Raw genomic sequence first — 18,001 nt, forward strand, 5'->3', positions numbered from 1 at the left:
TAATTTGACCTTTACACATCTGGCATATGTTATAAAGGAGCCACTTTGCCTATTTGTTAAATAAACTTTGGATTTATACATCTGTCTGAAGACTCTTGATTTTATCTTGTACATTAACACTATATAATAGTGTAAATAGTTTTTGCACTGAACAGAATACTTATAAATAACACTTATAGTGTAATCCAATAGTGTAAATCCAATGGAATTAAATCAACACCAGGGGTGTTAAAAACCCCAAGTGTAAAACTTAAACAACAATTTAAGTGTAACACTTTACACTCGAAGTGTAATTTTTCTACACTGTAAGGTGCTATATTAACACTGTAAATTCAACACTACAAACGGTGTACTTTTTACTCTAGATAGATTGGGACCATATATGATCCGGAGTAGTGTTAAAATTAACACTTTAAGTGTTAATTTGACACTGCGTTTTTTACTGTGAATGTTTAAGCATCACTCACTGACAATGTGTCCCATGAGCATGCTATTACCCCTCATATATATCTATATTTACATATATATGCTATTATGCCTTAAGAGGCACTACTATAAGGGATGATGCTATTTTAGCCGCTCTCCCTATACTTCTTGGGGTAGGCACTTGTATACCAGGGCGCGCGCGCCCTTAGGTGTCTGTGTCGATCCAAGAGCACGCACGGCGGTTTGCATAGGGTTCCCGTAGCGTTCTTTCGACGCAGTACGAGAGAACTCTACGTAAGAGAACGTACTCGGTTACTAACGTAACCTCGGTTCTCTCTAGGAGAGGGAACGAGTACTGCGTCTCATGGCCGTGCGTGCCCACGCTGCGTCGCTTCATTGACGAAAATCGGCGTGTTAGACAGCTATGCTCGTATTTATAGGCTTAGGCCACGCCTGTTTGGGCGGGAGGTGACGCAGAAGGGCGCGAAGCGTCCTCATTGGTCAGCGTCTCTGGCCTCGCATAGGCTGTGCTTTTCTGGCAGAGCAGCCAATGGGTGAGCTGTATTGCTCCGCCTAGGTTGTATGCTTCAGAAAAGCGTTTTACAATATTACAAAATTAAGGATTAATTTTAGGCTTCAATCTCGACAAAGAAATATCTTTCCCGTAGCGTTCTTTCGACGCAGTACTCGTTCCCTCTCCTAGAGAGAACGAGATAGGTCTGACTGCAGAACCGCAGAACCATGACGTCATGACAGTGTGAGGATGACAGCGCCAGCCTGACAGTCTGAGGCCGGAAGTGGGCGGGGTAGAAGTCTGATGCCGGAAGTGTACGGAGTTTATGCATGAGTTTATGTTTAGACATGTGTTACTATGGGTTTAGAGACCAGTCTATGGTTACACAGTAAATTGTTGAAATATGGCGGAGCACACTGTAAAAAAAGAAAAAGAGGAGAAAGAGGTAGGTTCTTTGATGGATGCAACAAACTTAACGTTATAACGTTACGCTTAACTATACTAAACGGCTCTGTACTGAACTGTTTTTTAAACGAAGTATTTTGAAACGAAGTATTTTGTATTATAAGATAATCTTTAACAATAACACAGTATCACTTTGTTGGATTATATATTGATGGTTTGTGATTTAATTTGTTAAACTGGCGTGGCATTTTACAATATTTGTTACATTTTATGACCATGAAAATTGCATTAATTGTATTTTATTTCACCTATAGAAGCACATAACGATTCAGAGAGGGTCAGCGGTACCACATCTGAACCAATGCACAACATGTTGCACAAATTATCACTGCCCATTTTGTGATGCCAGTATCTTCAAACCAACAAGACTGGACAAATTGACCAATCATATGAAAGTCCACGTAAAAAAGGCTGTTGTTCATGGAGGTATGAACATATTGAGTTATTTTTTAATATACAGTGGCAATAGATATTATTTTACATTTATGCACTTTTATCCAAAGCGATTTGCATTACATTTTAAGGTACACATATTTAATAGTATTCCCTTTGGAATTAGTTAGATGTAGATGGTATTCTGCATGATTTAGGCATCAAATATTATTTATTAGCGAGACAGAGAGAGAGAATATTAATATTGTCTTCATTAACGTCTAAAGTTTGCACACTGAAACTTGAGCTAAAAAAAACCAAAGAATTATATATTTGTGTATTTGTATTTTGTTATAGTAATATTTCATGTATATAAATGCATCCCATTAAACATTTAAACCATCAGGGGTAGGTTTGAGTTACACTTTGAAGTACAGGAACTAATTGTTTCCTTTTTTTCCTGTTATATTTCAGATTTCACATTTCACAGATGTGGTTTGGGCTGCAGACAATCTCTGCATTTCCACTGTCTCTATTGTACAGCCACAATTCTGAGGAGAGATGTTTTTCTTAATCATTTAGAATTATGTAAAGAGAAGCCACTGTCCACTAATACTAGTGATACATTTACTGTCCCAGAGGTTGTGACCATACCACCTACTACTGGGACACCATCAGCCTCCAGCAATGTTTGTAACATGCCACCTACTACTGGGACACCATCAGCCTCCAGCAATGTTTGTAACATGCCACCTACTACTGGGACACCATCAGCCTCCAGCAATGTTTGTAACATGCCACCTACTACTGGGACACCATCAGCCTCCAGCAATGTTTGTAACATGCCACCTACTACTGGGACACCATCAGCCTCCAGCAATGTTTGTAACATGCCACCTACTACTGGGACACCATCAGCCTCCAGCAATGTTTGTAACATGCCACCTACTACTGGGACACCATCAGCCTCCAGCAATGTTTGTAACATGCCACCTACTACTGGGACACCATCAGCCTCCAGCAATGTTTGTAACATGCCACCTACTACTGGGACACCATCAGCCTCCAGCAATGTTTGTAACATGCCACCTACTACTGGGACACCATCAGCCTCCAGCAATGTTTGTAACATGCCACCTACTACTGGGACACCATCAGCCTCCAGCAATGTTTGTAACATGCCACCTACTACTGGGACACCATCAGCCTCCAGCAATGTTTGTAACATGCCACCTACTACTGGGACACCATCAGCCTCCAGCAATGTTTGTAACATGCCACCTACTACTGGGACACCATCAGCCTCCAACACAGCATTTAATATGCCAGGCACGGTTCGCGCACGGCCTGTTATTAAACAGAAATGCCCAATCTGCAATAACATCATGAATAAAAAAAATATAAAAAAACATATTGACCGTAAACACACAAAAAATCCAATTCAGGACATTAATGCCAGATTTCACCTTGCAAGCCAATGTGTGGACAAATCAAATGGAATTTACACAGTGCGTAAAGTTGCAGTTGGTCAGAGTAGTCCTCTTCATGTCCAATTCAAAACATGGGGAGAACAACAAAAAGTCTGCTGCGAATCAACCGAATGCCAAGTAAACATGGAAGTAGCACAGAGGAGTGGTATGTTATCCTACCAGTGCATGCATGTCAGATCTGTAAGTTTCTGCACATCCTCAGCTGAAGAAGTCTCTCTAAAGGAAGATGTTTTAACAGAAATGGTGAAAGCAAAATGGTTTGGTGACGAGAAGAAAAACATATGCCTTGCTCGTCAGCAGCTTGCCGTTTCTAGCAGTGTACCACTGTCTGTAGAAACCTCAACTGGCAGCCCTCAAACTAAAAAGTTCATCTCAGTTTTTGAGCCAAATGTGTCCTATTATAGCCGGTTGGGGCGTGTCATTGTTGTTTACAACACCAAATTAAACACATGGCACTGCCCCTGTTCCAAAGTGCGCCGTTCGTGTCCACATAAATACATTGCGAAATGGCATCTATTTCAAACAGACCGTGAGCTTTTTCGTACTGTCTTCAGCAGAGAAGAATCCCCACCCCAAAAGGCTCATTCGCGTTCAGAGGAGAGCAACGTCACAGAAGACCATCCATTGTATCCTCCACATGATCTGGAACTGAAACAAATGGTACAGTACATTCTACAGAACAAGATGATACCTGCTGTCCTACCAGACAATATACGTGCACCATCACTAGGCCAAGACTACCCAAAACATCTTTGTCCAGAAGAAACTGTGTGTCATAGATGCCCAGGTGTTGTCCCCCTTAGTGACCCTATTTTAATTACAAAGAGAGCTAAAATACTCTCCAACTGGTGCATTGTTGAAGGTAGGATGGTGTTATAAATATGCATATGTGCAATGAAATCACTCTGATGTAATACTTTGTTTGAATGATAGAAGTATCAACCTACTGTAAGCAGTGCCCACTGTGTGGAATGTTTTATCGCTACCAAGAGTGGAAAGACCAACTCCACAACTTTAACGACCACATTATCCTTGACATACACTTATGCCTTACCTTAAGAAACCTTCTACAGGTAACTTTCAATTTATCAATGTTCAGTAAGTACAGCATCTTTCAATTTATTCCAGTTTTTACATATATTTTTTTAATATATTTTTTTCTCAGGCCCATACTGCTGTGAGTAGAGCAGTCGAGTTTTTGCAAGATTTGACAGGTCTGAAGTATCCACCAGCAGACACAGTGCTTCATGCATACTTGCACTTTGAGGCCCTTTCTGATCATGAGTACAATTTTTCCTGCATTACTTGTGGTGATCATCCCCCTGTGGTGATCATGGATTTACACAAAAAAGGTGTTTTCCATTTATCAGGTATGACTATTGTGAACCTCTACTTGCTAATTGTGTTTACATTAACATTTATGTAGTTGTCAAATACTTTTATCCAAAGCAACTTAACTTAATTAACATTTTATGTTCATTGTAATTTTTTTTTTCCTAATTGTTTTTCTTAGTGTGACCTTATCTTAATCCACAAATGTTTTCACTCTTTAGTAAGTGACATCCAGGGTCCTGCTGAGAATTATGATGGGGAGGTCAACCTGGAAAAGTTTTGGGAGGCCATGTCCTGTGATATGATTGGTCGTGGATTTGTTGCAAGTATGAACACAGTGCTTTATACACTATTGGGAAGCATGTTAAAATGCAACATAATACAATGTGTTTTTTTGTGTGTGTTTTTTAGGTGGTAGACACAATCCATGTGCGGTATCACCAACATACCATTTTTGGGCTCCATGGATAGGGAAGGCCACACGGCGTTCAGACTCTGTACTAAACACAGAGTTTGACAAGATTCATGTTTCGAAGTCTGTATCTGAAATTTCTGAAATTACGGTTACAGAAGACAGACTCAGAGAAGAACTGTACAAACAAAAGGTAGGGTTTGTTAGTCAAAAACACCCGACTGTGTTGTGTTTTTAATATTACCTTTTTAACAAGACTATATACTTTGTTAGGTTGGGGTCATTCGGAAGTTGTGTAAAGAGTGTGGCTTGGACTCCAATGGATCCCGTAGTGATCTTCTACTGAGGTTGTCGAATGAAATGAAATCCAGACAAATGTACGACAAAATCTTTGACAAAATCTGGGGGGCCTCTGGTAAGTTTAAGTTGACTTGCACATCATATTTTCAATTGCAAAACAAACAAACTAATTTTACACTTTTATCTACTCATTGGATGTGATGAATATATTGTTTTTTAGGAGGCTGGGCAGTGATTATGTGCCCATGTGGGATTGTTTATAGCATTAAATGCAATATCCGAGCTGAGAGCCCTCGAGACTTTGCAGACTTACTATTATCCTGGAAGCATATGCCAAATGTCATAATTTATGACTTTGCACGGGGTCTTGCAACTCACTTGAATTTAAGGTCATCAGAAACGATACCTATCTCTCCATTTGAAGGTCGCTTGGCAGAACCCACTCAATCCAACATTGAATTGGCCAAATGTGGACAGCTTAAAGTGTCGCTACCTTGGCTGAACACTAAGAAGACAGAGCCAGACCTTAATGGTCACCCAGTGACGGGTTCATCGGATCACTATGTGCTGTATGATCGGTTTCATGAAGCCAATACAAAAGACAGCAAAGATGTGTTAAGGAAGCTCACTCTAGTACCTCAATTGGCTGGCAAAGTGAACAGCCAGGTTGCAGAGCAACTCTTTGCAAAGATGAAAAAAAACAACTACTTTTTGAACATGTCTTTGCCATCGACCCATCTCTTTCAAATGAGGAACATAATTCATCACTATAATGAAAAGAAAAACAACAAATTGCTGGAAAGATTAAAGAAGACATCTGGGGGAATGATGGTGAAAAATGTGTACGGACAAGCTGTGTTTGGTAAATTATCTTTTTTATATATTAACTTTCTAATATTTGTAGATAGACATTAAAATATCCTATGTTATAATATTTTAATGGTCCACTAACCACTGAGGAATTGAGTTCAGTACAGTTCAATTTAATATCTGTTAAAATCTCTTCAGCAGGTAATCCTTGTTTCTCCCATGAGGAAGCTGGTGGGATTGATGTTGTGATGGAGGACAATGCTCTGGCTGCTTCAATGGTTACAACTGGTGGTGAGTGTTTTCATTCAGGAGTTAAATGGTGGTAAAACATTTTTTAAACTCTGTGATGTATTTTTATTGTATGTATAAATTATTTCCAAAATGTCTTCCCTGCATCAGAAATGGTTTGGGATATTAAACACTTGTTAAAATCTCTTAAACAGGTAATCCTTGTTTTTCCCATGAGGAAGCTGGTGGGATTGATGTTGTGATGGAGGACAATGCTCTGGCTGCTTCAATGGTTGCAACTGGTGGTGAGTGTTTTCATTCAGGAGTTAAATGGTGGTAAATCATTTTTGAAACTCTGTGGTGTATTTTTGTGTGTATAATTAATTTCCAAAATGTCTTCCCTGCATCAGGAATGGTTTGTGACATTAAAAACCTGTCTCCCAGTAGAAGTTGTTGGGGTTTCCAGCCAAGTGATCGGCAGTTATCAATGGTAATATCGTTTGTTTTATCACACTTTTAATGACACGTTTTGTACACTGAATGTAATTTTGGTCTCTTTATCTTAATCTGTGGTAAAGCTTAACCAGATTTTGAGTAAAAATGACAGAGATGAGACAATTGCTCAAGTTGGAAGCATTAAACTGCAGCGAAAAGATTTTCTGACCTTGGGCCTTAATGCAGCGCTTGAGGCAACAGTAAGTTGAGAAACAATTATTTCAAAAATAGAAAAATTTACCATGTAGCTATTTTTTTTTTTTTAGTAATTAACTACTGTTATTGGGTAACTAATATATAATATATTTAAAAACAGATTGCAAACAGCTGTCTTGATGTGATCGTCATGGCGGCTAAGGAAAAGGTATTTTTGCCTACCGCTGTATAACTCATGATCACCTGGAGATGTAATTGTGTTTTGTAATGAATGTGCAATTGAATGCTATGCCTAGGGAACAGATGTGTTTGCAGCAAATTCCTATGTTGTAGTTACCTGGCTTCCACCACTTGATTTGGACCCATTTTTATCGTTTCCAGTAAGTCCATCAAGTTGTATTTTATCTAAAACTGGAACAGTTAGAAATGCAGTTACAACAAATGAATGAATCTTATGTTCCCCCAAGGATAACATAGGATCCAAGGATTACATTCTGCTCCCTGCTTGGGTGCCAGGACACTGGATGCTATGTGTATGTTATTCCCTTCATTTTTGGGTGAACTAACTCTTTAAGATTAAAGTGATATTAGGATTCAATATACTAACAACTGTATTTCACAGGTTCTGAAGCCTAAAAACCAGGCTATGTATTTTTTTGATTCAATTCACCCCTACGGGATTGGTGACGTAAAATATGTGACTGTCTTCAGGTTGCACTTACATATATAAATAATATGTTCAGAGTTCGCAGTTCAAGGTTTGCTGTTCGAAGTTCGCTGTTCCAAAGTTTGAATTGATGTTCACTTCTGTTTGTTCTTCTGTGCATGATGTTCATTTGCATGATGATCTGCTTGCTATTTTAATATTATCAATTTGAAATGTTGTTTTTGCAATTCACTCAGGGGTCTTTTTTTTTTGCTTATGAATGAATAGACTTGGCTCTTTTGTCCAATTTTTATGGTTATAATATATTTAAACATTTCTGTTTGATTTTGTTGCAGTAAATTGACAAACAGAATCGCTCCAGGACCATGGAAGCTGATCAAGAACAAGGTTAGTTTTATTAGGCTTTCAAAAAACATAAGCTACTTATATAGATTGCGTGTTTTTATGTTTGTCACATCCTTTCCATGAATAACTTAATGATAATTGCATTGTTTTAGAATGTTCCACAACAGTTGACTGGCTCTGTGGACTGTGGGATCTTCATGCTGATGGTGAGAAACAAGGGAAACTTGGAAAAAAAAGTTAGAGAAATCATAAGAATGAAAACATGAAATGGTTGCCTGAACTTGACATATTTTCTTTTTTCTTTTCTTTTTTCAGTATGCTCTGCACATGGTCTTTGAGGCACCCTTTGATTTTACAGCTGTAAGGCTTTGTTAAAAATATATTTTTAACTAGATATATAATATAATCTATTAAATTGATCTATTAACACTTCCCCTCCTTATGCAAGTTGGATTTTCCTCTTATTCGAAAATGGTGGTGCCTTATTCTCATGGAGAATTTTGCCATCGAAAGGTAACTCTTTTGCTCTCTCAAGTTTTTCTCTGTCTATAAATTTACTTGTCTAAAAAATTTATTTGTCACAGGAGACATGTTGCCGTTGATGTGCAGGAGCCACCTAAATCACAAGATACTGAAATCAGTGACAAGGTATGTTTTTATTGTCTCAAACGGGCACATGAAAGAGCATAATTTCAAAACATTTATTTACATGCATCCTGATTAAACTACAATGTATTGTTGAGGACGCTTCCATTCCCCCCAGGGACAACAGATGTCTTCTCTTGTGAGAATAATTCGTAATAATTATTTGATTTTTATGTACTCTTCTCTCGTGAAGGAACCACAGATAGTCAAAGACCTCAGGACCGCAGTTGGATGGGTGCGGAACAACTGCCACTCCTTCAGAGGTTTTGTGCAAGAGCCATTGTATCTGAACCTAGAGAAGGAAGACCAGGAAGAGGCCCTTCTTAAACTTGATAAGGTGGAAAAGGATGATCTGGAACTGGCTAAAGAACCTTTCATGTTTCGGTTCCAGTTTCAACAGGACATGGAAGTTTTTCTTGCCAAATGCCGTGACGAATGGCACCTCAGGATAAACTCCATGTGTATGGAGTTTTAATTAATTAATTTTTCTCTTGAGAATAATTGTTTGTTAATTGTGTGCCTGTATATCTTTTTATAAGATTTATTTTATTTGGTTTGATTTTGTTTTATATAATTTATTTAGTTTGATTTTGTATTTTTATTTAATTAGAAAAATGTTGTGACGAATGGCACCTCAGCATAAACTCCATGTGTATTGTATGGAGTTTTAATTTATTTATTTTTCTCTTGAAAATTATTGTTTGTTAAATGTGTGCCTGTATACCTTTTTATAAGATTTATTTTATTTGGTTTGATTTTGTTTTATATAATTTATTTATTTAGGTTGAGTTTGTATTTTTATTTAATTAGAAAACAGGTAGTGTGTGATTTATTTGTATATTTCAGAGGAAAAAACTCGTTTTATTGAAATTAATATTTTTTGTGTTTTCAGCATGGTTTTCAGTCCATCATATTATTGTGAATTGTAATTTTCAATTGAATAAAATGTTCAAACTCTTAAGTTTTGTTTTCATTGTAGTATTTATTTTATGTTTTAAGGTTTATTTAACGTATCATATTGTTAATCAATCTTAAATATATATTTTCAATTAAATAGTTTAAAACAAAGGCTTTATAATAACGTTTCCTAAACGCGGAAGTAGCGTAATGCCTTGGCGCGCCCACTTCCGGCCTCAGACTGTCAGGCTGGCGCTGTCATCCTCACACTGTCATGACGTCATGGTTCTGCGGTTCTGCAGCCGGTTATTATTGGAGAGAACCGAGGTTACGTTAGTAACCGAGTACGTTTTATGTGGCAGTAAAAACTTTATAATCTATCCAAAACGAAATGTTGTCTTTCATATTTCGTCTGTAACATATCGTCTTTTATAATATATATTAGGGCATAAATGTTCATTTGCAGTTTAATATGTTGCTTATACAAAGACATTGTATTTCAACATATTCAGTCGATTTTTACTCATCTCAGTAGGCAATATAGATTGTTTGCTAAAAGCTAAACTAAAGGTTAATTCATTCAGACACAGAAACGCGCGAGCTGTAGTAAACAACAGCATACATCTGTGCCATTCATTCATTTAAACAAAGAAACGCGATTAAAATTTAAACAGACTTTTTGCGGTTTACAGACACCATTTCATATCGCGATTAGAACAAAGCACTTACTGATCTGCAGCTGGATCCGTTGTTAGGCTACTCCAGCACGTTTGAGGTAAAATTTCCAGGATTATCACAATATTATTATTCCTCACTACAGTGTGTTTTCCAGCTGTTGTGGGCGTTGACTGGTTTGCATGTGTTGCTTCAGATCATCTGTGTTTGAATAGCGTGCGCTCTCCATGGGCGTGTCAAATTAGCAGAGTAATGAGGTGCCAGAACGATAATGAGAACGGCTGATCTCTCGCTCTTTTTATATAGATTACATAAACAGAATATTTATTTTAGTTTTGAATTAGATAATTTAAAACTACACACTTAAATTATTAAAGAGATATATATCTCATGTCTGAGGGAATAGTATTCGCTGAGTTTTGTTTAAGTTTAGAGACGTGCTTCAGAAAAAAAGTTCACTGAGACGGAGAGGCAGAAAGCACACCCTGTATATTTTCTTTATTTTACAAAAGCACAATGTTTTATTTTGAATGTAAGTGGACACATAAAAAAGTAGACATTTAACAGCTTATTTTTTCATATTTCTTAAGTCTGACCAAAACTGACGGAGTATTTTAGGTCTATTTTGCTGCTATGTAAAAAAAAAAAACGAGCAAAACGCACCCGCGCATTTGCCGACCCAAGAGGGTTAAGATCTACAGAGCTTACGTCCTTACATAACATAACATGAAAAACTAAGGGGAACTACATTGTATTGGGCATTCAAGGTGAACATGATGGCATCAATTTACTTATTGGATTGAATATAGTTTCCATTGAAGGGGTTTTTGTCAGTCTTTGATCTTCCTACTGAGAGTCAAACTATGTGTGAATGTTTACATAGTCTTAGTGTCACGTCACACAAGGTGAGGAAGCAATAATGCAAGTAAAACGTATATATTTATTAGTAGTTGCACAGAGTCAGATGTAAACAGGACAAACACGGTGGCAGTTGGGTGGCGCAGGGACCTCGACAGGCAAAACAGATGACGGTGGTGATGAATGGTGAAATCCATGAATGAACCAGGTTGTAGTAATCCAGACAATGAACGAGGAACAAACTGCGACACCAAACAGAAACACCGACTCACGATCACGGCAGACTGAAGCACAACAGGAAACACCAAACAGAACCAGGAACAGGACACAGCACGGGTAGACTTCACAAACGATCAGACAATGGAGAGAAGAAAGCCGTGAGTATATGAAGGTGCATTGAGCAGCTGCAGCTGGCGCTGCTAGTGAGGATCAGCTGTCGCCGCTGATCAGCGGGAACGATCCGGACCACGCCCACACACATTCACACATAACAACAATCACACGAGACGAGAAGGAGACACAGGAAAGAATTTTTTTTTTTTTTTTTTAAAGAGGACTGGGGCCTATACCATGAAGCCGGTTTAGGTGGCTAGCCAGCTATGTTTCAGCTTAGTGTAGCAACATTGACTATGACATCTGGTCAAATTAGTGAATCGTGATTCCAACACACCACACACAAAGAGACACGTAATGTGACACCCCCACATTCCTCACGCCAAGACACCCACATGTCCTCACACAGAGAAAAGGACTGCTACCATAGTCACTCTTAAATGTAATAAATATATCCCTCTTTGTGTTAAGATGTGTTTATAAACCATAGGAAAGCATATATATGTCCTAGTGTAACATTAATCGAACTTTAAATGTCTATACTAATGCATAATAATCAAACGTTGTATTCCTAACCGTAACCTGATGTGTTTCATATCATTTTAAATCTTGAGACCTAACGGAGTCGAATTCGGATAGCAGAATGCAGTAATGTACATTGTTTTACACATGTTATATTTCTGGAGCCGAAAGGTTTAAGCCACACACTTTTGTATTTCAAGCCAGAAGGATGTTCACAGCAAACAAAGGGATCTTCCCGCTTGCAAGTCTCAGGCAGATGATTTGTCCTTCCCGAAAACGGGGCGGAGAAAGGATTCCCCTCAAAAGCTGGAACCTCCCTGTCTTGCTCTCTCTGTTCTTCTGTTCCCCGACTTCAGCATGTGAAATCTCCGGTCCCGAACTCCCCAATGAGTCCTTTTCTTTTATTTTCTTTATCTAAGTTTCTTTTGTTTCATTTTCAAATTCTCCTTAGTTCGCCTTCACCTAAGAGTGAACGAATTTAGCATGAATTATTCCGTCGGCACATCACTTCCAAGAGACCTTCAAAGCTCCCGCGGAAAACGTGCTCTGGCAACGAGCGCGAGCACGCAGGCTGTTCTCAGACACATTACGCACACAACGATCCTTTTGCACAAGTATCCACTCTAACGAGTTTTTAATGTTTTAAGGTTCGATGCATTTTGTTGGCTCTCTCAAAGGTCTGTGATTTTGCTATTATGATCATTCGTGATCTACTCTCATTCTCTCTCTCTCTCTACAACCTCAGCGTGCTCCGGCGCGCGCCCCTCCTACGAGTCATTCTCTCTTTCTCTCTCTCTCTCTCTCTCTCTCTACCTCTCTCATTTAATATCTGTTTTGTCTTGTTTGTTAACTGTAAGTTATGTACATAGATATAATCGGTGTATATTGAGTAGTCCGTATATTCTGTAGTTTTGCATTTATTAAAACAATACATTCAACTGTTTCTGTGAAGGTGCTTGTAAAAACGAGTCAATGAGGTTCACGACCCGAGCTACCAGCTCTTATTATTTACTACGTTGAGTAGTTTTAATTTTATGAACACAGGAAAATTAATGTTCACGGCCAGAAAGTTAATATTTCTTGGAGTTTATAAGAAAGGATAGCTTTATTGAGAAATTGATCATTTAATCTGACGGTTGGTCGCTGGACGAACACCGATTTGATAATTACATTAATTTCCCTTAAGGATTATCTCATAATCGATCTGAAATAAGATTATTGATATATGAATGAGGAATTATAATTCGTTGTGATTGATTATTCATATAATCCACTTTCACTTTCGACAATTTAATGTAACGGTAATATGCAAAATATTAATCATATTCATGATTAGTTATTAAAATTCCCTATGGATCATTTGAGCTAATACATACGGACCCAGAGTCCGAGGCATATACGCTACATTAGTTTCCGCCAACCCTGGGTTTTAGGTACTATGAAAGTAGTTCGGCTTTAAGCGGTGTTCGTTGCCATGGTATCTTACGCTGCAAGGCTAACCTGCTCCGGGGCAGGTTAAGTTCTGGATTCGAGATCTCAGACTGAAGTTTGACCAATCAGCTGTGAGCAAAGAAACATATAGGTGACGTAACTAATTCCAAGTGAATGTTGCAATGGCTTTACATTTTCTTACAAATCCTGTGGACATCTCAGCGCAAATTGTTAGACGAGCACATCGTAGAGAAACTGTTTTTAGCCAGACAAAATCCCCTTGCATTTCCTGATTGTTACTTGTATGAAAGATACAGATTTTCTGCGGAAGGAATATCTTATCTTTGCGAACTTCTTGAGCCGCACATAAAGAATGTAACACGTCGAATTCATTACTGTACCGCAAATGGTATTGTGTTGCGTTTTTTTGCAAGTGGTACATATTGCACGATCGGTGATGCACAGAACCTAGGGGTTTGTGGAACTATTCGCAAGGTGGTCCTCGCTCTGTAGGAGTACATAAATAGTTTTATTAATAATGTTCCCCGGACATATATCGACCATGTCCATAAAAGAGGGCTTTTATAAAATTGCCGGTAAGATATATTGATAGGGTGACATCACATGAACAAATTTTTTTTCTTTCAAAAAGCAACTGCTAATAAAACACTGCTTTTTTTTGCTCACATTAATCGATATATATTTATAGGCTGCTACGACTCTAAGATAACGTTAATTTATTAGTCGAGGTCAAGTTCTACATGTGACTTTTAAGAAGTTGGAGTTTAATTAATGTAGGATACACCACGTTACAAGCTTACCTTCGTAATACTCCGAGCAGTATTGGGTCGACCAGGACTTGGAGTGTTTGGACGAAACTTTTCAAGTCCCTCTGTGTTTTTTGACGGAGTAGGCTCCGTTGTCTTTTGTCAGCATCTGTCGATCCCGTCGCTTCCCTGTCTTTCTTGTCCTCTACCCATGACCTATACACTGGCAAATCACGTTCTAATCACAATATAATTGCCTTACACCGGTGGAAAATGCGATCAGAGCTTGATGTTTTCTGTTCGACCGTCAATCCGAGATGTTTCAGTCGGTCTGAGATGCTATGAGGTTTTCCAAATTTGGCAAAAAGGTTGGTGGAGTGGCGGTGGACACCAGCAACTATCAATTTAGTTTAAAAAACTGCAAAAATGGTCAGACGCCATTGCAGCATCTTCCTCGAAATCACAACCAGAGAATTTCTGTTTGAGATGTTTTTCATCACTCTGATTGGTTTTAGGTCTATCCAATTGCGCCCAGAGGCATTTGAGTGACGTCCGTTGATGACGCCCCTTTGGAAATGGGCTGTTAATGAACCTTCCCCAGACCCACTCTCAGTTACGACTGAGAAGGGTCTGATGTCAAACAGGCTAACGTTCTTCTTCTGAGGTAAATCCAAGCTAAACTAAAAAAAAAAGCAGAGGAATGAAGAAGTTTGTTCCTTTGTTTTGAGGTGATGGGGGGCGTTTACAGGTTTGTTCCTTTACGTGGACGATTAGCATGTGAATCGCTTGTGCGTGTGTGGTCACATCAGAGATAATGAGCAGATGCTTGAGAAACTGTACCTCTCGTTGGTTTCATATGGATTACTTAAACATAATATTTGTTTTTTTATATGAATCATTTAAAAATAGACAGTTCAAGCTGTCAATCGTTCATGTCTGTGTGGCTAGTATTCACTGAGTTACAGTTAATTTTCTGAAATTGACTTAACCCTCTGGGGTCTAAAGTGTTTTTGGGGTCCTTGAGATGTTCTGACATGCTCTGACATTTGTGCTTTTTTCAGTTGCTTATAAACATATTAATGGCAAAGGTGTAATTACACTCTATTTATCACAAACAGGACTACCATAATATGTGAGCAACATACATGTACATGTTTGTATTTTTGAGAGAATAATGTTTATGCATGGTTGTGCAAGTGTCTGAAATAACGCCACAAAACACAGTAAATATGTATTCACAATACTTTTGAGTAATGGATGTTGTCGCCTAGAGTTTTTCCTTCACAATCATCTGAAAATCATCCTGCCTAATCATTCACATAAAACAATACATTGATTTAGATTTTGTAAAACACTTTTTGTTTGAAACATACCTGGAAACAAATCCTGTTCAAATAGGCTATATGGGCCATTCTACAGAATTGGTTCAAAGTTAGATTTGGAAACTTTTTTTTTTCAAAAAAAAAAATAGTTATACATGCAAATTGTATAATATCCAAAGTAAACATTTCTAGTAATTGTGCAGTTAATTATCATACTGTATTTTCAGAAAGAATACATCCTGTATTTTTTTGGAATACATCCTCTGCCCAAATGTGTTACTAATAAAAAACAATAATAAATAATTTAATGAGAAGGCTCATTAAAGGCTCATACAATTTTTGCTATTTTATTAAAAAGTGTTCACAATCAACAACAATTACAATTGTAACAATATTTCAAGTGTAATCTTTCTTTTTTTTAAGTATACATTTTATCATACATATTTCAAAGTTAAGGATTCATTAGATTGATATAGCCTAACGTTACATTGGAACAAACACTATAACATCTTAGTTTACGAGTTTATTTTTGACAAAACATACTATATATTTAGCGCGCATAGTTCATTCATCACACACAGAAACGCGATTCCTATCACAGTCTTTTTGCGGTTTACAGATACTATTCCATATCACGATTAGAACAAAGCATATAAGAATAAAAAACGTACTACTAATCCTCAACTGGATCCATTGCTCCTCGAAGTGAGCACTTCTGAGGTAAGTTTCCCAGGATTATTCCTCACAGCCTCGCAAGATGACAGTACATTCATCAGATTAAACTTGATGTGTTTTATCGAGCTGATGTGGGCGTTGTGCACGTTTGCATGTATTGCCTCAGATAATTTGATATAAGATATAAGATAAGGCCGGCGCGTTTGCCGACCCCAGAGGGTTAACACTGAGAGTGACGGCAGAACGCACATCATGTTTATTTTCTTTATTTTACAAAAATCACAACATTTTGTTTTGAGTGTACACATGGAAAATTCAGCCAGGGGTGCATTTCCCAAACAATGACGTAACTCACTGCTTAACTACCACGATGCATAGCTAGTAAAGACTGTTTCCCGAAACCAAAACTAATTGGTCGTTCAACCACATTGGTTAATGATGTCATGCAGGTGGTGGAGTAATAACTTATTTTAATTAATCTGTTTGAGATCGAATTAATGCAAGGTATTTTGCTATAAATTATGGACATGGCATCTGAGGACTATTTCAAATTTTGTCAAAATTTTGCTTTATTTCCAGATTCAATCATAGATTTGTTCTTACGTAATAGAGCACGTTCGCACATGCGCACTATTCAAAAACGATGCTTTAAATCTGTTGACAAACTAAAAGACGTAAAAATTATATTTGTATGTATTCTAAATAAAATATATAGATTGTACTGAATGTGAGCTTGCTTATTTGACTTACGGATTTATTGACTCCACATGTCATGCAAACAAGAAACTATGCTTCTACACTTGACAAGAACATTTTCCGAGCCACTTGAAATTTCAAGATGGCGGCCATTTTTCAAGATGGCCGACACCTTAGTGGAGCAATTAGGCTTAAAGGAGAACTCCGGGCAATTTTTAAATGAATCTTGATCGTTATACCTTTGTGAGTACTGTCTATAGAAAAAAAAACGAACCGGATTGGTGCTTGCAACACAGAGCTGCTACCGCTAATGCCCAGAGCTCCCACTCAGCTAAAATGGCAGTTATGGGGGCATATTCATAAAGAGTGTTTTTGTGCCTCTTAACAGACACAAAATGCATTTAAAATGTCTGTCCAACATGAACAGGGTCCTTAGATGACAACAAGATGCGTTTAGCAACTTAGCCATTTTTTAAATGGCTCTGTCTAAGTCTGCCTCGCTGTGACTCTGCTGCTGCTGTGAGTTTGTTTGCTGCGTCTAAGCCTCGTATTAGCTTCGTATTTCTTTCTGTTTTGAACCATCATTTATTATAATTTCTAGTTGTTTATACTACTAAATACAGCTTACCCAACATCTCAGATTAACCTGACATTGCTAGCTTCCGTTATTATCAGCACAACACGCTAACTCACTAGCCTTTTAACGCACCACCCGTGCGCTCAGTTATTTATTTTTTCTCTCGCGCACCCGCGCCTTTGAGTTCATAAAAGCCTTGTTGAGTAAGAATCAGTCAACAAACACGGTGAGTAATGTCTTCTCCTGTTATTGTCACCTGCACTTCATGTCACATGTTTACCATAGCCTTCTCTGTCGGCAATATAGGATTTATATGTGATAAATGCAAGGAGACAGTCAGGCTGACGGAGAAGATTTCAGAACTAGAGACACGCATCCAAACTTTAATCGAGAATAGTAAGAAGAGTGCTAGAGCTTTAGATACTATTTTGGATGCGCCTAGCCTAGTAAATTCTTTACATGAGTCGGTTCCGGCTGAAGTAGAGCCCGTGCAGCAGGGCAGATGGGTGACAGTGAGAGATCGCTCTAGTCGCGGATCAAAAAAACACTTTTACGTTCCGATAACAAATCGATTTGCCCCGCTCAGTGAAA

At 38.0% G+C, this 18,001-nt stretch overlaps 2 protein-coding genes across 3 annotated transcripts; both read left to right on the forward strand.

Moving 5' to 3' along the window:
* Window positions 1-1,298: 1,298 nt before the first annotated feature.
* On the forward strand, window positions 1,299-8,183 carry LOC307002380 (uncharacterized protein; the record flags this gene model as incomplete). Its single annotated transcript, XM_079619961.1, has 18 exons — window positions 1,299-1,385; window positions 1,660-1,831; window positions 2,252-4,129; window positions 4,201-4,340; window positions 4,433-4,637; window positions 4,821-4,925; window positions 5,011-5,204; window positions 5,285-5,426; window positions 5,736-6,173; window positions 6,320-6,412; window positions 6,565-6,654; window positions 6,760-6,839; window positions 6,928-7,044; window positions 7,161-7,208; window positions 7,297-7,380; window positions 7,468-7,533; window positions 7,623-7,648; window positions 8,165-8,183. The coding sequence occupies exons 1-18, from the start codon at window positions 1,344-1,346 to the stop codon at window positions 8,181-8,183; spliced, it is 3,939 nt and encodes a 1,312-aa protein (XP_079476087.1). The 5' UTR covers window positions 1,299-1,343.
* On the forward strand, window positions 7,616-9,616 carry LOC307002504 (structural maintenance of chromosomes protein 5-like). 2 transcript variants are annotated; one of them, XM_079620174.1, is made up of 6 exons: window positions 7,616-8,054; window positions 8,165-8,218; window positions 8,328-8,372; window positions 8,461-8,525; window positions 8,597-8,660; window positions 8,851-9,616. In XM_079620174.1, the coding sequence occupies exons 2-6, from the start codon at window positions 8,210-8,212 to the stop codon at window positions 9,130-9,132; spliced, it is 465 nt and encodes a 154-aa protein (XP_079476300.1). In that variant the 5' UTR covers window positions 7,616-8,054; window positions 8,165-8,209; the 3' UTR covers window positions 9,133-9,616. The 2 variants fall into 2 exon arrangements, with proteins under 2 accessions (XP_079476300.1, XP_079476301.1); XM_079620175.1 differs by lacking the exon at window positions 8,461-8,525.
* Window positions 9,617-18,001: the final 8,385 nt, after the last annotated feature.

The sequence above is a fragment of the Phoxinus phoxinus genome, assembly GCF_949152265.1.
Source record: "Phoxinus phoxinus genome assembly, chromosome: 8".
NCBI classification, from domain to species: Eukaryota; Metazoa; Chordata; class Actinopteri; order Cypriniformes; family Leuciscidae; genus Phoxinus; species Phoxinus phoxinus.